Source organism: Mizuhopecten yessoensis, unplaced genomic scaffold (assembly GCF_002113885.1).
Source record: "Mizuhopecten yessoensis strain PY_sf001 unplaced genomic scaffold, ASM211388v2 scaffold9301, whole genome shotgun sequence".
NCBI classification, from domain to species: Eukaryota; Metazoa; Mollusca; class Bivalvia; order Pectinida; family Pectinidae; genus Mizuhopecten; species Mizuhopecten yessoensis.
Window position 1 is genome coordinate 888,006 of NW_018407979.1, and position 20,534 is coordinate 908,539.

General features: G+C 35.1%; 1 protein-coding gene across 3 annotated transcripts in view; it reads right to left on the reverse strand.

Annotated features, from left to right (window-relative positions):
• Positions 1-3,286: 3,286 nt before the first annotated feature.
• Positions 3,287-20,534, reverse strand: part of LOC110457739 (organic cation transporter protein-like) — a 38,626-nt gene continuing 21,378 nt past the window's right edge. For all 3 annotated transcript variants that reach the window (XM_021509123.1, XM_021509124.1, XM_021509125.1), the window contains exons 5-11: positions 20,297-20,451; positions 18,605-18,773; positions 9,264-9,473; positions 8,014-8,240; positions 7,093-7,274; positions 6,596-6,747; positions 3,287-5,086 (exon numbers count right to left, since the gene is read on the reverse strand). In XM_021509123.1, the coding sequence (XP_021364798.1) occupies positions 4,942-5,086; positions 6,596-6,747; positions 7,093-7,274; positions 8,014-8,240; positions 9,264-9,473; positions 18,605-18,773; positions 20,297-20,451 (1,240 nt within the window). In that variant the 3' untranslated portion in view covers positions 3,287-4,941. The remainder of the gene's footprint in view (positions 5,087-6,595; positions 6,748-7,092; positions 7,275-8,013; positions 8,241-9,263; positions 9,474-18,604; positions 18,774-20,296; positions 20,452-20,534) is intronic.

Sequence of the window (20,534 nt, forward strand, 5' to 3'; positions counted from 1 at the left end):
ATGTGTATCTTGTTATAACACAAGGTCAATGTGTATTTTTGTTATTACACAAGGTCAATGTGTATCTTGTTATAACACAAGATCAATCTGTATCTTGTTAAAACACAAGGTCAATGTGTATCTTGTTAAAACACAAGGTCAAAGTGAATCTTGTTATAACACAGGGTCAATGTGAATCTTGTTATAACGCAGGGTCAATGTGAATCTTGTTATTACACAAGGTCAGTGTGTATCTTGTTATGACACATGGTCAGTGTGTATTTTGTTATAACACATGGTCTGTGTGTATCTTGTTATAATGAAAGGTCAATGTGTATCTTGTTATAAAATAAGGTCAATATGAATCTTGTTATAACACAAGGTCAGTGTGTATCTTGTTATAACACAAGGTCAATCTGTATCTCGTTAAAACACAAGGTCAATGCTTACCCTGTTATAGCACAAAGTCAACGAGTACCCTGTTATAGCGCGAAGTCAACGAGTACCCTGCTATAGCTCAAAGTCAACGAGTACCCTGTTACAGCACAAGGTCAACGAGAACAGTGTTATATCACAATGTGAATCTTGTTATAACACAAGGTCAGTGTTTATCTTGTTATAACACATGGTCAATATGTATCTTGTTAAAGCACATGAACAGTATGTATCTTGTTATAACACACGGTCAGTGTGTATATTGTTATAACACAGGGTCAATGTGTATATAGTTATGACACAAGGTCAATGCTTACCCTGTTAAAGCACAAAGTCAACGAGTACCCTTTATAGCACAAAGTCAACGGATACCCTGTTATAGCGCAGTCAACGAGAACAGTGTTATCGCATAAAGTCAACCAGTACCCTGTTATAGCACAAAGTGAACGAGTACCCTGTTTTAGCTCAAAGTAAACGAGTACCATGTTATCGCACAAAGCGAACGATTATAGCTCAGTCAACTATTACCCTGTTATAGCACAAAGTCAACGAATACCCTGTTATAGCTCAAAGTCAACGATTACCCGTTATAGCATAAAGTCAACGAGAACAGTGTTATAGCACAAAGTGAACGATTACCCTGTCATAGCACAAAGTGAACGAGTACCCTGTTATAGCTCAAAGTGAACGAGTACCCTGTTATAGCTCGAAGTCAACGAAAACAGTGTTATAGCAAAAAGTGAACGATTACCCTGTTATAGCTCAAAGTCAACGATTACCCGTTATAGCATAAAGTCAACGAGTACCCTGTTATAGCGCGAAGTCAACGAGTACCCTGTTATAGAGCAGTCAACGATAAAAGTGTTATAGCACAAAGCGAACGAGTACCCTGTTATAGCGCAAAGTCAACGAGAACAGTGTATAGCACAAAGTGGTCGAGTACCTTGTTATATCACAAGGTCAACGAGAACAGTGTTATATCACAATTTCCATGTGTTCGACGTTATAGAACATGGTCAATAGGAATTTTGTTACAACACAAGGTCTACGGATACCAGGTTACAGCACAATGCTAATTTGTCCAATGATATAGCACAGGTCAATTAAATTAAATTCAAGATAATGAATATTTCTCTGGTAGCTGTACAGATTACCGATGACGTGGTGTTTTTTATGGATTAAAAGAGATAACACGAAACAAGAATGTGAAGACCAATGTAATTGCGTTTTCATTGAACAGTAAATTAAAAAGGCGGATACAAAGTGTACTTTTATACAGAAATAAGATTTTCAGAAAGGTAACTACAGTGTATTTGTATCATATATACTATAGTAATAAGAGCACATAGAAAGCAGAGATTTATCTTTGTAAATTGTATACATGTATATTTGAATACACTTAAATAAAATGTACAATCACACCAAAAATTAATACACGAAATATATAATCGATGAGACACACAAAACAATTAAAATGGCAGTTTTGATTAAAAAAAATACTGTACAATGCAACTGTATGGAGACACCGAAATAATGGTCACATTGAAATCAAAAGGTTGAAGACACCCATGATAAGAAAGTTACTTTCCGAGTAGTTCGACTAAGTTTGTTTAACTCGGCTTAGTCATTTTTGTGTTATAATTAGAAGATATCAGCTTTTTCGAGCGTCTTTTAAAAACTTGAAATTAAGTAACGTCAGATAAATCTGAAAACCACCAAAACACAATAATCCTTTGACGCATATTCGATTTTTTTTTAATGAATGACATCATATTCAACATATTCTTCTTGCGTTTGGTCAACGCAATCCATCTAGTTTTCATTCTACATGAATATTCTAATCTGTAACAGTCAAAGTTTAACATTATCACCCATAAACCCTTCGTATAATTGCGTATACAGGATCAACTACATGAATATAGTGTATACGTATATCATATACATGTATACACGATGTAACTACATCAGTGGCGTAGCTTTACCACTGGGATGTGACCAATCATAAAACAGTTCACCACAACGATAAAAGACTTATACTGTTTGTGTTAATGAGGTATCTATAAAATCCTTGATACTTTGTGTAGTACTGAGGTATCTACCGATAAATTATTCAACACTGCAGTAGTTTGTCTGTAATTTGTAACAAATTAACTAATTACATCACATTATGTGATTGTCTTGAAATCATACCTTTCACCTTCAAGAAACTGATATCAGTTCAAGAGATATATATATATATATCAAAATTGTATTACACATTTTAGAAAGAATATGAAAATGGGATTCAAAAACGAAATGAACCATAACCATACTTGTAAGTGGATAACTTAATATTTTTTGTCCAGATTCAGCGCAGACGACGGAATTAATGCCAACAAAGAACTAAATCCGCAACAATGTACCAGGTAATCCGATGTCGGTACAAATATTGGAGGTGAAATGTGAAACACGACCACATTTATACCATGTGTAATATTGCTACTGATAGCATTACAGATTAATTTGAGCTGTTTCGGATCTTATAACAACAGATATACGCCAGTTACATCCTGCCATCTCCTTAAGAATAATAGAGTGAACAACATATTTGAAATTGTTAGATCAGTTCAAGAAATATATGTCGACATTTCGATTATAATTCCGTTGTTACATATGCAATACTGAAACAAATAACACTTTCATGTCACAGAATACCGAATCATAAATATTTATACCAACACTTATTTCAACACTTTGTTAATTGCTGTTAATTTATTGCAACTTTACTGGCGTGAATTAATCCTAAATATTGGGTTTTTGAATAAAAATAACTACTATATTTTAGTACGTTGTATCAGAGACCTAAAGTAAGTTAATTTAGGTCTATGGTTGTATCTATGAGAAATGAGGTGGTACTTCTACACAGGTAATGATGATGTTTTAATACACGGGTAATGATGACGTATCAATAATACACAGGAAGTGATGACGGTTCAAAAAGTATTGCAAGTTCTCTAGTGCTTGGGTTGTCGCGACAATTTATAAACAATGTTTTGATGATTTTATTTTATGATTTTATTTTATCTAATTCATAAATTGAAATGTCATACTATACTTGTATAAAGTACCAAACGACCAGATGAGACTGACGTGAATCAAATCTCCACTACATGCTATTGACGTATGACATAAGAGAGATTAAAAACATGCAAACTATGTACACAATATGTCATACAATCTTACTCACGAAAATACCATATTCACAGGGATTTTCTTCCATTATCATATCCCCCCGAACGACACTCTACCACAAGTGTTTAAACCATCAGGGATTACAAACATTTGTACAAATCTTTTGGATATATTTGTCATGCGCACGTTCGTGCAGTTATTAATATAGAACAGCTTGTATAAGTTCAGATCAGAACAAGAAGCAGTCCAACACATTATTATTGTACGATGAATGTTTTGTAAGAGTTTAATCTCAAGTTGTATAGGTTTTTCTTTACCGAAAAGGAAATGTCGCTTCACTTTTTGATACAAAAACATGTATATTATCAAAATAAAAAATAATATTGGTCGCTCTGCTTGATTCATACCTGATCTAATCTCGCAAATGCATTGTAGTTGAGTCTGTGGTGGCAACGAAGGAGAGGTCATCGGTAGTTTATATACAATATAGTGACGATCAGAAAACCATAAAACAGTTACCCGGTTTTAAGTATAAATAATTTGAGCTCTTAATGTAACAACGTACATTTTGGTATGATTTATTTGTTTTCAGCTTTGTATGGGGTTTAACTCATTCACCCCTGATGGCTCATTTTAATTCTTACTATTCAAAGGTTGGAATATAAAAAAGTTTTGAGATTGAAGTAAATAGAATGCTTTTAATTATTTGTTGTTAAATATAATATAGATTATATTCAGGACTATTTTCACTGTAATTTTCCTGTACAATAATTTGCTGTAATATTGCGCTGCTGCAATATTAACCATCTCAAAAACAGCGAATTCAACACTGTGAAATTGTACACTTGAATGTAAGCCTAAACATAAATAAATAGCGATGTCAAGTCAAAAGCTGTATGAGGTATACCAAGGAAATGATGTGCATCATTTAACCATCCACACAAGTATCATAATAACGAAATATCAATACTTGAGCCAAGTATGCAATGATACACTCGCACTTAAGGCTTCAAGAAACCAAAATTTGTGCAAGTATATTTATCAAATCGTAAAGTCAAGTACATATGCAATGCTACTGATGTTTGTATCATACAGTATTTCAAAGATGATTTGATTATTTTTTTTACAATATATACGAAACGTTTTAGTTGTGTTAAGAAACAATATCTTAAAGTTGGCGACTAAAAGTGTTGCGTAAAACTTCTAACACTTCACAATTATGACAGAATCCAAAGTTGTTCCGAATGGTCAATAATCCAAAGTTGTTCCGAATGGTCAAGTTAAAGTGGGAAAACATAACAGCAAAATTCCGAAACATCTCTTCTGTTTCGTAATAAGATCGTTTTGTTGCTGTATTTAAATGATCAGGGATTTCTTTTCCGCTAGCTCTTCACGCTCAGAAGACCCAGTTTCATTTGAATCGTTAGAAGATAATTCATGTGTTGGAATATTTTCACTGTCATCGTCTTCTATATAGTCCTTCTTGTTATCGTCAAACGCCCTGTAAGTAGATAAACGTCGTCGATATTTATTAGGCACACACAAGAGCTAGGAGACTGTAAACATACTCATGTTTAAAGCAGTCAAAGTAAGCACGTTTCCGGCTTATTTGAAAGCGCTTTTATGAAAACCTCTAAATATAAAATCACTTAGCCATACAACTTGGTTAACTTGCATCTTAAAAAGATAATTATGAGGTTACTGTATGATAAACATAATTGAAAAAATTTCAATATGAAAACCTCAAGCCCTGGGGCCGATTCTAAAGTAGTTTTTAGCCGATACTCAATTTTTATGTAGACGAAAGCTTAATATTAGGATATCGAGTTATGCTGCAGCTATTTATTACGAAGATACAGAAATCTAACTTGAAATATTATAATCATATGTGAAACTGTAACATGTTTCATGGTGTTTTTTTATGTTGGTAAGAGTAATATTTCTGCAACCTGTGCTTTTGGTTTGAATACTTCTAAGTTGATTTTTTGGAGCAGAATCTGTTTGAACAATTATAATCTTATTGGTTATAATTATTCATTCCGTTAATCAATACACTACTTAGCCGAGGGTTCCTACCGGAGTAGCTTTCATCTACGCTCAAGACTTTTGTACACACGTCAACATTGTCATTTGATTTCCTCTAACGATATACATGTGTCTATCCTGAATAAAAACGTGTTTAGTATGTCTTAGAGAGATGGCTACCTTAAACAGATTTAGATCTTATAGGAGACATCATGAAGGGTGTCCATGTGGTGCCGGAAACCGCTCCTCTTTCGGAGCACCTGTTACGGGATATGGACCTAAGTAAAGGATCATGTCTTTCATTTTGTGTTGATTTCGCATTAGTGCCTGTTGTCCTTTGTGGTCAGTGTCCTTTGTGGTCAGTGTATGGTACTCACTTTACAATATAACTAGTACGTTTATAATTTAGTTTCAACTATTTTGTAATGACATATCGAATGCAAGGTCCATATATATGTTTACCCAGATTCAAGCTATAGTAGCATTTATATGGCATTAGTATTATAATAGAACACTTACTAGTGTCTTTAGTGTGTATCAGGTTAGGATCCTATGCTCGATTTAGTTGGGAGACGTCATTCTATATATTTTCTGTCGCTTTTCGTTTAATATTTAGTAAATGGTTAACAACGCCCAACCTTAATGCTGATTGAGCTAAAAATGAACGCGTACGTTTTTCATTGCGATTTTCTGGAGTCCAAAAGCTTTCAATCAGAACATTTTCCACTAATTTATAGTTGAGATAATGTTCTGCTCATCTTTTTTCGTTTGACATGCACAAAAATCTTTTTACAAATCAAATCTTGTAACAGATTTAAAGATTTCTAGCTTGTGTGTGTTTTTTTTGTTGTTTTTTTTCAAATAAAATTAAACCAAAATCCAAAATTAGAACGTTCCCTCCTGACCGGCTGTCCTGGTCATTTTGTCTCCCTCTATTGAATGAAGAAAAAATAGAGAGTTTAAAATACCATGGATGTGTACTTACTTTCCAAAGTGAATTCCGTCCTGTATGGTATCGGGAAGTCGTCTATTCCACGTTTCCGGAAGTAATAAAGTGAGAGTGCCTGCCGCCAGAGCGATTAGACCGAACACGATCAGTGGAATGGCTTGTCCGTACATACTACCCACCGAATCACCCTGCAGACATATCGTAATGACAAAATGAACACTCACCGCTTAATATCTGAAATTTTATTACGACAATAAAGACCATGCACCATGCAACTGATGATCCGACAATAGGCATTTTAAAAGTATTGAAAACAAAACATATCCCGATTTAAGATATGTATGTTTTGACAATGAGTTATACATCCAACTGAACAAAACCAGAATTGTTTCATATTAGTTTTTTTCCGCAGTAATTGCTGATAATTTTCTTGATTGAATCATGCTATAAGTTTATATTTTGGGCGCATATGTCAACCCACACACATACAATCGAAGGTGGAAAGACGCAAGGATAAGCAGAGATGTACTCACAATTTTAGAGATGTAGGGAGCGGACATGCTGCCAAATCGTGCCACACAGGAGCTGGCCCCCATTCCACCATTCCTTACTACTGTTGGAAATAGCTCGCTAGAGTAGACGTAGATAATAGAAAACCCTGCTGCTGCGCCCAACTTACCCAAACAACAGAGGGCCAATGTCACTGGTTCAAAGGCTAAAACAGAGAAATAGACAATAGTAAACACATTATATTACTATGTGTACATGCATTGTTATGGGGAACGTTACATACCATACAAACTGCCCCTGTAGTCGAAAATGGATGAATTCGAAAGAATTTTCAATGCCATAATACCCTTATTTGCTTCCGTACGTGGGAGCAGAATGAGACAAAGAGAGGGACCGTTAGCATCACCTTGGCGCAGTGGCGACTCCAGGTGTTTCTTTTTTTTTGGGGGGGGGGGATTAAAATTCATGTATTTTCACCATTTTCCTCAATTTTTCCCCACATGACCCCCCCCCCCCCCGGAAATTTGGAACTTTTCTCCCTTTAGTTTCAGATATCCAAGTGAACAAAGTTATTAAGAGGTTTGTTTTCTTCCAAATAATTCAAAATTCTACAGACGGGAACCAGTCCAAGGTCACTGCTGTCATATTTGATATACGATCAGAAAATGAAACCGGTCACGTACATCTAAATATGTTCACCCATGCTCATGTGCAGATTTATAAATTGCCGAGCCAGTTTTTTTAAGTCGGTAAACCGATAAGCATAAGAAAAATATAAAAGAAATACAAAATGAAGAAGAGAGAGAAAAGCAGTAAATCCCCCACTCCTTTTTAGGGACCTAATGACATACTAGTATATATTCAAGGTCACAATGAAAGAAAAATATGTTAAATACTATTAAAACATACCTGTTATATCTGGTAAATGAGTAAGGGATACTTACATGCACCGCCTAAAAGGACTGTGAAGATGGTTAGAAGACACGACACCCCGGCAAGGATCATAAAAAAAGCGTGCACCTTCTTCCGGCCGAGTTTTGTCAACATGAACACAGTAATTGCGACAGCGGGAATCTCTACCAAAGCCAGAATGACGAATTTAAAGTAAAAGTTTCCTCCAAGATTTTTCATATGGATGGTAACACCGAAGTAGATTTGTGCTACAGAAAACCTGTCAATGAAAATAAGTATTACAGTCAATGTGGCAAACCTTTCAATGAAAATAAGTAGTATATTCACTATGGAAACACTGTCCATGTAATGGGTATTTCAGTCACTTTGCCAAACCTGTCAAGGAAAATAAGCAAGACAGTCACTACGGAAAACCTGTCAATGAAATAAATATAAGTCACTATGGAAAACAAGTGAATGGAAATGAGTATGACAGTCACGACGGCAAAACTTTTCAATGACTTAAGTATTACACTCCCTACAGAAAACCTGTGAATGAAAATAAATATAACATTCACGACGGAAAAAACTGTCAATTGAAATAAGTATTACAGTCCCTATTGAAAACCTGTGAATGAAAATAAGTATGACAGTCACTACGGAAAACCTGTCAATAAAATAAATAGAGGTCACAATGGAAAACCTGTGAATGAAAATAAGTATGACAGTCACGACGGAAAACCCTGTCAATGAAATAAGTATTGACACTACGAATCACGAAATCATTATTAAATGATCTCTTATGGCCGATTGTGTGCCTATAAAAATGTCATGAAAATAGTTTTTGTACAGGTCTATGAAGCAAGTAGCTATTCTGTTAAGCAGGTTGCAATGCACCTTGAATATTTCTGGTATATCTCCGGATTTTAAAACGGAGAGAAATTAATAAAGTACACGAAGAAAAATATATAAAATGAAGCTAGACTCATATATATGATTGCACTTGTAAAATAGGGTAAAAGACATAGTATGAAATAAAGAAATTGCACTGCACCACACAGCGGTATACCCAATATACATATGTAGGACTCGTCTGGTGAAGTTGGGGACAACTTTACACTGCACTATAAATATGTATTGCTATCTAGGACGCCATGGAGAAGTTGGGGACACATTAACACTGTACTATACAGCTAAAGTTTCCTTCTAGGACGGGTCAGTGATGCTCGGGCCGAAACATGTGTGGTGTTTATGTCTATTGGAAATGAGCCTTTCACAAATTAAAAAAGAGAAACAACTTTACCAGTTAAGGAAGATGATCATGGTCCTCCACGCCAAAGTCTTATTAGTGAACAACTGCCAAATACGGCCTGGGGTGTGTTGTTCAAGCTGACTCAGGTCAATCTTTTCTGGGTATTGTGTGCCGTTCCTTTTTGCAACGTTCCTTAGGACCTGTTCTGCTTCGCCATACTTTCCCTGGCTAATGAGCCATCTCGGAGACTCGGGCATCAGCCTACAAGACAATAGACACGCAGTCAGTCTCGTGTCACAATGTCCGAACAACAGTCGCTCTTACACTAGTTACGACATATGTATTGCATATAAAAGGCATGGCGTTTGTACACAGCGCATGGGCAAACAATGCAAACATTAAGGATGGAATCATTACACGACGCGATTTATCAAGATTTTCATAAATGTATATCCTACAATTCGGAACATTCCGAATTATTTATCCTTTTTCAGGATGATCCATTTTTGACTAATAGAAAAGGGAGTCACATTGTAAAGGAATGTTTGCGTTATTGCTTATGCGTTGTGTAGCTGAACAACTTTTGAATGTTTAGATGAGCTTATAATCGAGAGTAACAATGAATAATCATACGATTCTGCTTTGAGTGATGACAGTGCAGGTCTGCAATGAGTAAATGTTGATTGATTAATCGTGAACATAATAAAATAGTAACAAGAAAACGTTGAAACGGTGGCAATGCATATTGATAAATGCAACAATATTTTCAAATGTATTTAGGAAAATTTGTCGGTTTTCCATATGCGTGTTTAGGTGACAATTGTTGAGTTGCCAGTTTAAATACACTGATTTACTAAACTTTGCTAGACAACTACACAAATAGAACAATCTTATCACCAAACATTTTGTTTATATAGTGAGCGTTACCTTTTGTTTTACAAACGTTTACTAAGGGGAAATGATGGGGTGAATATAAGCTCTTATATTTAATTTATATCTTCCATGTTTGTACTACCAATTGCGCTGTGTTCTACCCGTTTGATTTACTTGCAAGATAAATCTGTCCTTAAGACATTGATTAACACAACTTAATCTGAACTCCTTTCCCATTCAGATGTATGCATACCATAATATTAATAAATCCTTCCGTTAATGTAACTTACTTTTCATCGGCTCGACAAGGAATAATCTATGCTTAAATCAGCGTTGTAAATAAGTATGATACTACCGAGACAGGGTAGCGAATGTAATTGGTGTTGTTTTTTGCATAAATTAATGTACCTATCAGACTCATTTTTATTAACTTAAATCTTTCCAGCTTATCAGTTTTCAAATAACATTTGAAAAAAACATCGCATTTAAAGTCTTGGCCAGCTATTACGTACACCATATCATTGTCTTGATCAAAGGAAAGCAGACAACATGTCTTGTCTACATCATTATCTTTAATATCGATTTAAGTGATTTCCTTTGTGTGAACTTAATGTCTATATATCTGATTTTACTTAAACTGCGTATATATTTTTTTTTCAAATCGACTGATATTATACAATTAGGGCATATTGGGCATTACATTTTAATGAAATCAATTCAGATTCTAACATTATTTGTGCTGATGATGCGATTTCGTACCAACAAGGGTTTGAGCTATTTTTAAGTATAAGATAGTTAACCCTAACCACGTGCACGTTACTTTTGTTTTGTATCTTTTTATACTCTGTTTCTTTGTTTGATCTCGTTTGACACTTGTCATTAACTAATTACCTACAGAGCATGTAGTTTGTTTGTTAATGGTCTGAGAATATTAGTGTTTGATGTTTGTATAGCAGCGCACTGTTATGTGTCGCTGATATACTTAGTAAGATTACTTATTCATATGTATAGCAAGAACATCTGTGAGATGATTCGTTCTTCATTTGAACTGAAACGAAACAGTCATTAACGAAATGAGTATCATAAATATGAGAATTTACTACACGAGAAAACAATACATATAGTTCTTCTTTAACACTGTCAAGCAACCAGGTCTGTGAAACAGATTAATCAGGGAACACTTAATTCACGTACACAAAAACAAAACTGGAATGAACTTCTGACGGAAATAAGTGACTCCGAATACTCAAGAGTTTTAGCGCAAGTACGTCACGCATACATACTGTTGAACGGTCATTAGCGGATACGAAAATGTGTTAATTGTTCGCAGCCTGGCTAGATATAAAGTTGATCGCAACACATTCAGCAGATGTTTGGTTACTTAACAGTGTTTTACATAGTGACTCTGAAACGAAAAACAATGATTAAACAACACTTACGTGCGTGACGTCATCAGTCATAATCTTACCTGTACCATTTACCTGTAACGATATATCCGCCTGGGCTTGGGTAGCTCTCCTGGAGAACTTGCCCAGCGTCCGGAATAATTTCATCCCCAAACTCATAGACACACATCGCCAAGATTTAAGAAGATAATGAACGTATAACCCCTCAATTAAGCACCGTCTGAAAACAATGAAATTCTTGAACTCTTGCACAATTAAGGGGCGAACATTGGCGTGGGTATCAAGCTTGTTGTAATATATAAAAATCTGCTGAAAGTTTGTTTGTAAAATATCCTATGACCGATATGTTATACTTGCCTAAATATGCTAATAAACAATGTTATTTCAATCAGTGTGTAGTAAGACTACGCAAAAATACAAAAATAAGTACTTAACATATACATTTGTACTTCAAATAAGTTGTACAAAAATTAATTGCTAGTTTTATAATCTTTCTTATTGAATAGTTGGTGATGCTACTTTGAGACAAGCATCTTTATTTTTGCCGGTACAGCCATTCCGAATATAATCTGAATAGTATCTAACCTTTGCTTTGAACGGAAGACTATCTCGCGTTCCTGGCTTTAAATCTGAAGATCAGTTCTAGGTTTTGGTCTTAGAATGTCGGAAGTTTTGTTTTGATTTGAATATTTTTTACGATTTAGGATCTCATTCGAATACGATCTTACATTTTCATCAAGCTTTGGTCTGAAGATAAATGTGCGTAGTATGCTTCGGACTGACGATACCTTTATACTTGTTTTAGTTTTGTGATCTTTCAAGCCCATCTAACAACATTTTTCTTAGCCTTATTTTTCCCCGAGTCTTTCTGACAATATTTCTATCAGATTTGTGTTCTCTTGAGTCATTTTTTTCTCTTTGGCTTAACAATATCTACAAGTAGTAGTATTTTTAGCACTTTATTTTGCGATAGGCTTACATTTTCCCTGTGCATATCTGATAATAATTCTATGAAGTTGACTTTCTCCTGTTTCCCTGTGCATATCTGATAATATTTCTATGAAATTGACTTTTTCATGTTCTGATAATATTTCTATGAAATTGACTTTCTCCTGAACATATTTGATAGTATTTCTTTCAGTTTAATTTCCTCCAAAGCCTACATGAGAGTATTTCTATGGAATTGTTTTTCTCCTTGGCATATTTAATAGAATTATACCAATTTATTGTTTCTACCGAGCCTATCTGATAGTATGTCTTCCCCTACAGCCTATCGGGCAGTATTTCTGCAATTTCCACTCCTCCTAGTATTTTGGTCTGGGTTTCCTGAACATATCATTTCTATCAGGTCGAAAAGGCACTGCTCTATCAGGTAACAATGGAATCAAGAGCTTTAAACATAGTACTCGATTTACTATTGATTAACGAAACAAGAAAAGCTAGAATATTATGGACACAAAATGTAAACTTTCAACAAATTTTATGTATCTCATTTTTTTTTTACTTAATGAAATATGAATAATGAAAGTTTCCAAGTATACGTATATCGACAAATGCAACAGAAATTTACAAAATGGCCATTTTGATGGAAATTAGTACATGTCATATATATTGAAGAAAATATTTCATTGTTGGTCTTTATTTGTTTTTTAACGTATACACAAGTGACACTTCCATTGAACTCAGATTCCATTTGATTCTGATTAGATTTTAACCATACATCAACAGAGGCGTGGGCGGGCGGAGCTCGTGCACGCGATGTGGTGTTTGTTGATGTCATCAGATTTGGTGTAGGATGGAACATTGTGTGTGTTTAACATTACAAATTAAGGATTTAATTGTGTGTGTGTGTGTGTGTGTGTGTGTGTGTGTGTGTGTGTGTGTGGGTTTTTGGACAGATTGCGTGTGATAAATAATGATGTGTACTAGTCAAACAAATTAAGGGTATTATAATGGAATATGATTGTACTCGTTCTCTGTACATTGACCATGATTTGTGTATAATACATGTATGTATTGTATACTGATGGGCCAAAGGCCTAAAGTTCGAATAAAACTTGAAACTAAGCAAACGTTTGGAGTTTAACATTATTAACCCGTGTTTGTCACTTTGTTTTCTAATTTATAATTGTATGTGGTTTTAAATGTTTCGTTACATTGCGTAACAAATATTGTGTAGGCTGTTTATCATAAGATTATGAGAATGTATTGAGTTTATCTTACATAATAAATGTGTTATACATCATAATTGTGTAGGTGCACATTAAGTTATCATAATTGTATGAGGATATATCGTGTCGTTTGTTTGCGAATACAGTTTAATATAATCTACGTTTATACCTGTATATGTATATTTCATTTTTTTCTCATGGTGATTGTATTTTGTGAATACTATTTCACTGGATACGTGAATAGTATTTATTATTCACTATAACTGCATGTGTGTATAATATAACTAGGTGTATGTGGTTACAGTATGTATTACATTATAACTGTATGTGTGTAAGTGTTTATTATACATCATTATACCTGTATGTATGTAAGTGTTTATTATACATCATAAAACCTGTATATGTGTAAGTGTTTATCATAAATGAGTATAACTGTATGTAACTGTGTATTTACATCAGTATAATTGTATGTAACCGTGTATATACATCAGTATAACTGTATGTAACTGTGTATTATCCATCAGTATAACTGTATGTAACCGTGCATTTACATCAGTATAATTGTATGTAACCGTGTATATACATCAGTATAACCGTATGTAACCGTGTATATACATTAGTATAACTGTATGTAACTGTGTATTATACATCAGTAAACTGTATGTAACTGTGTATTATACATCAGAATAACTGTATGAAACCGTGTATCATACATCAGTAAACTGTATGTAACCGTGTATTTACATCAGTATAATTGTATGTAACTGTGTATTATACATTAGTATTACTGTATGTAACCGTGCATTTACATCAGTATAATTGTATGTAACCGTGTATATACATCAGTATAACTGTATGAAACCGTGTATATACATCAGTATAACTGTATGTAACTGTGTATTATCCATCAGTATAACTGTATGTAACCGTGCATTTACATCAGTATAATTGTATGTAACCGTGTATATACATCAGTATAACCGTATGTAACCGTGTATATACATTAGTATAACTGTATGTAACTGTGTATTATACATCAGTAAACTGTATGTAGCTGTGTATTATACATCAGTATAACTGTATGTAACTGGTACTATACATCAGTATAACTGTATGTAACCGTGTATTATACATCTGTATAACTGTATGTAACTGTGTATTATACATCAGTAAACTGTATGTAGCTGTGTATTATACATCAGTATAACTGTATGTAACTGGTACTATACATCAGTATAACTGTATGTAACCGTGTATTATACATCAGTATACTGTATGTAACTGTGTGTTATACATCAGTACACTGTATGTAACCGTGTATTATACATCAGTATAACTGTATGTAACTGTGTATTATCCATCAGTATAACTGTATGTAACCGTGCATTTACATCAGTACAACTGTATGTAACTGTGTATTAACATCAGTATACTGTATGTAACCGTTTATATACATCAGTATAACTGTATGTAACTGTGTATTATCCATCAGTATAACTGTATGTAACCGTGCATTTACATCAGTACAACTGTATGTAACTGTGTATTAACATCAGTATACTGTATGTAACTGTGTGTTATACATCAGTATAACTGTATGTAACCGTGTATTATACATCAGTAAACTGTATGTAACTGTGTATTGTACATCAGTATAACTGTATGTAACCGTGTATATACATAAGTATAACTGTATGTAACCGTGTATTATACATCAGTAAACTGTATGTAACTGTGTATTGTACATCAGTATAACTGTATGTAACCGTGTATATACATAAGTATAACTGTATGTAACCGTGTATTATACATCTGTATAACTGTATGTAACTGTGTATTATACATCAGTAAACTGTATGTAGCTGTGTATTATACATCAGTATAACTGTATGTAACTGGTACTATACATCAGTATAACTGTATGTAACCGTGTATTATACATCAGTATACTGTATGTAACTGTGTGTTATACATCAGTAAACTGTATGTAACTGTGTATTATACATCAGTATAACTGTATGTAACCGTGTATATACATCAGTATAACTGTATGTAACTGTGTATTATACATCAGTATAACTGTATGTAACCGTGTATATACATCAGTATAACAGTATGAGGAATGACTCTGTTTACATTATAACTGTATAGGTATAAGGATGAATTGGATGCCCCGACCTTATTGACTACATGGTTAAATCTGCACGGCTAAATAATACCCGTAGATATACAGAAAGTGTGCGTCATCGTGCAGCTCCTGGAGTCGTGAGTCCGTCCGTACACTATCTCAGACCTGTCAATGTCATCCAGTCTATCATGTCTTAATATGGGTCAAGGTCATCTTGTCTTTTATGTCTTGTTATAGGTCAAAGTTACACTGTACAGCATGTTTTGTTATAAGGTCAAAGTAATCATATCTAGCATGTTTACTTTTAGGTCAAGGTTATCCTGTCTAGCATGTCTTGTTGTTATAGGTCAAGGTTATCCTGTCTGGCCTGTATTGTTGTTATATGTCAATGTTATCCTATCTAGCAAGGCTGGTTAATGGTCTTATTCACAAAGTTGACATCGTGTAATATGTCAAGGTCATCTTGTCTAGCAAGCCATGTTATATATGAAGGACATACTGTAGGACATGTTCTATTATACACGTAGATCAACACCATTCTTACCGATATGTTACACGATACGTGGAACGTACCGCTAGACTTTTAAATTAACTCTTAGGGTATTTACGTCTCGTTGACGTAAACAAGAACGGATTAGTTAGTCTCTTTTCTAAAGCAGGGGGTAAGTATTTAACTAATTCACCCCTAAAATTTCATAATGAACTCTTCCAACCTTTGAATTTGAAGAGTTCAAATGTGTCTTCAGGGGCGAACGATTTAATCTGTTGTTTTGACATACACATTGCTGACTACTCTCCAGATCTCCCAGCAGAAGTGTACCTTTGCTATTCGCTGTTGTTTTGATAATGAGTGCCGAGACCAATACTAAATGATATGACTATAAGCGGATAATAATCAGTTTTAACTGCAACTAGAGCTGACGTATCTGATTCCGATATATTTTTGAAATATAAATGCAAACTAATATGAAATACGAAACTTTTTTTTTTTAACTCCATCCTGATATTAAACTCGACATTTGTAAGATATACCTCGAAAGTATGTAACCATGAACCAGGCACGATAGAGGAGCAGGGTGAACGGCCAGTCGGGCACTTATCGTATCACGTGTCTGGTGTTTTATACCAAGTAGCACAGTATCATCTCGCTATAAACAACACTATCCATTACTTTACAGCAGCCAACATTCCCGGCATAAGTGACTACCGTACATAGGTCTATCTTTATTGTAAACAGCTGGCGTTTTATTTTCGGGAGTCGTAATAACTTGTGCCAGCGATGATCTACCTTGTCAATGTTATCAATGTTTCCTATATTGGTTTCGACCTGTCAGTGTGTTTAAAATCGTTGCTTCTGTCTGCCAGTGTTATTTATACCTATTATTTCAGCGTTGTTTCTATCTGCTAGCGATGTTTCTACCTGTTATTTCAGCGTTGTTTCTTTCTACCAGCGATGTTTCTACCTGTTATTTCAGCACTGTTTCTATCTGCCAGCGTTGTTTCTACCTGTTATTTCAGCGTTGTTTCTTTCTACCAGCGATGTTTCTATCTGTTCTGTCAGCGATGTTAATCAACATTGTTTCTATCTATCAGCATTGTTTCATCTGTCTCCGTTGTGTCTATTGGTAAATGATGTCTCTGATCTTAATATATATACCGCTTTTCACAACCTAGTTCGTAGGTCGTCTCAAAGCTGTTCACAAATTATTATCCGTGGTTATAGGGCCTTTGCATCCATCCAATATCTTTCTCAACTCCCTTGGGAGCATACAGCCGGTGCTGCTATCTTGGCGCTTACAGCTAGCATGACTCGAACCCACAACCAGTAGATCACAAGCTCGGCGTCCTACAACTTAATTACCGTGCTTCCTATCACGGGTGATATGAGAATTGAGCAAATTAACTTCCCGATTTTGTTGAATGTACCTACTGATGACAAAGTGGATTGTACCTACTGATGACAAAATTGTAATGAAGGTAAATTAACTACGGCAACGTCTTTTATGTTGCATAGTGCTTCTTCATCTGCCGCAGATATATGTTTGAAATTCCAATAACATCCTATTGCACAGTACTATATGTGAGCATAAGATATATATTTATACCATTTAAAACACGATAAATATTTTAGAGAAAATGTTTTTGAAGAGGACAGAGGAAGCGTTGTATGGATAATGAATACGTTTGAATAAAAAGGTAGGACATTTAATGGTCTTATGCTATAACTGGCGGCTAATAAAGGGAGACAACGCATGGAGTATTTACATATATGTATCCCATTCAAGAAGTTGAAGATTTTGCTTAGAGTGAAATACATTAACAAAACTGTGGTTTTCCTTTCGTTTTTCTTGCTGAGTGCAACGATGAGGTAGCCCGTTGGCACAGTTCAAACCTTAGAGTCACACATGCAGCTGTTTTTGGGGGTCATAAAGGTCAATATAATTTCGTTTTTTGCCTTATATTGTGTCTCAGTCTGTGGTGTCGTTGTTTTCACTAGCAGTTCTATCAATGTTGTTTCTATCTCATTAGCGTTGTTGCTTTAGTCATCGTTGTTTCTATCTCATTAGCGTTGTTGTTTTAGTCATCGTTGTTTCTATCTCATTAGCGTTGTTGTTTTAGTCATCGTTGTTTCTATCTGTAAGCGTTGTTTGTACAGCTTTGTCCCTAGCTTCCTGAAAGTCGTGTGTCTCAGTTCTGTCATCGGTGTCTTTACCTGTTCTGCGCAGTTGAAAATGTGAAACGTAACTGGCAAAATATTGCATAATAAAAATAGATATTAATAAAAATAAAGTGTATAGACTATAAACAACTCACCACCAATAAGCAATGTAGACCGCACAGGGAACGCCAACAGCCAGCTGTATGGCCCACCAGGTCCGGAAGAGGTAGCCGGCTCCGGCTAGCCAGAACAAACCAAAGGGGAAGAGGACGTGGATAGACACTCCCGCTACCATCCTCCTGGATGGACCAACCAGTTCTATACCTGATATGCATAATACAAAACTGTCAATTAAATTCGGCTCTTCAAACCCGGTACATTTGTACACAGAGGTACCATACATTGTACAGCTAAATGACGGACCCCATTTCTATTTCCGGTATGTTATATACTTGCGCTGGGCATGAAATAAAACATTACTATATTTATATTGATCATGTGTAAAAGTTTAGAGATGTCAAAATGCACTTAAGAATTTCAAATTTGTCAGAGGTTTCTTGACAGTATGTTGTCAGGAACTACACAAGCGTTTTAATTTTGTCAAATGTACCACATTTTTTTTGTCTAATTCTGTTTTGCTCAATTAACATTCCTGTTGATAGCACTAGGCTTCCTCTGGAACCCAACGATTGACTACAACCAACGAAGACTTGACCCACAGCTAGAACATATATAATAAAGACATTGGAGAAGGGAAACAATTAAAGTTCAAATGGAAAAACGGGTGGAAGAGTCTGTTTGTGTGTAAAGACCACCTGTGTTCCATCAGCAGCCAAGTGTTATCAAAAAAGAATGATAATTACTTGTACAAAGTTAGAAAACTGTCAAGGCTTATACCGGTCAATACTGCGTTGTCAAAAACAACAGATTTAGCAAAGCAGAATTTGACCAAGAAAAAAAAGTCACAATCTTGATAAAATCCAACTACCATTGTAGTTGCTGTGGTCCTATGTCAAGGAACCTCTGACAACATTGAACCACTTCAGTGATCTTTGACATGGCTGATATGGGCCATGGTAGTAAACTGAATTCCCTACAAAACTGGCTTTGTTAATGGTCCCTGTGCTACTGCAGACAAAACACTAGAGAATTAGAATATAGTTTGTGTGCACCCAGTTACCTCCCCTTAAATTCCGTTTGGATATAACTGTAGGGCGACTTTACCCTTTCACCCTTATGTAACTTTAGTAGACTCTACCATGCATTGATCTGGATGAGTCAATTATGGTCTGCAGTGGTGAAAGGGTTATTCAGGGTACTACTGTTGACCAGCTAGGTCAATTGGGAGCAACATTATTGTGACCGGAGGTTCAGGGTTTGAATTCCAGGCTGGTCCGTTTCACTTTTTACTCTTATTACATTATCACTGCTTTTTTCTACATATATATCTTTATCATGTTTCATCATTTATAGATTTACTAAATCTATTGTCGTGCCCATGGTTAGAAACAAATTCTAACTCATTGACATACATTTTTGGCTGAGGTACCGGGATTCTCAAAATAAGGACCGGAGCAAAATGTTGCAACTATTCCGTCTTTGCGTATTGCAGAGTTATCTTCTCTTGGGAGCAGGGATTGATTGTTACGTCACTTGTTTGTGAGAGTAACGGCATCAATTTTTGAGAAAACGACGTAATTTTCTCACACAAACCAATGAGGTAACAAACAATACCTGCTCCCAAGTGAAGATAACTCTGCATTACGCAAAGACGGAATAGGAAAAGGGTGTGGAAAGAGACGTTCATGTCATTGATTTCTAAACCATGCAGAGAACCATGTACTTACACAAGACACAGACTAGGACGAACATTCCGTGGTTAGAAGCGCCAACAATAAACTGAAGGACTGTGAAGCTATAGAATTCCGGGGCGAAAGCTGTGCCGATTGATGACAACAGGAGGGCAACAGATGTGATAAGTAATGTCTTACTCCGCCCGATACTGAAAAATATAGTCCATCAATCTTTTGTAGCTTTTATCAAAATGTGTATTATTTTGTTGGTTGAATGAGAGCTATCAACACT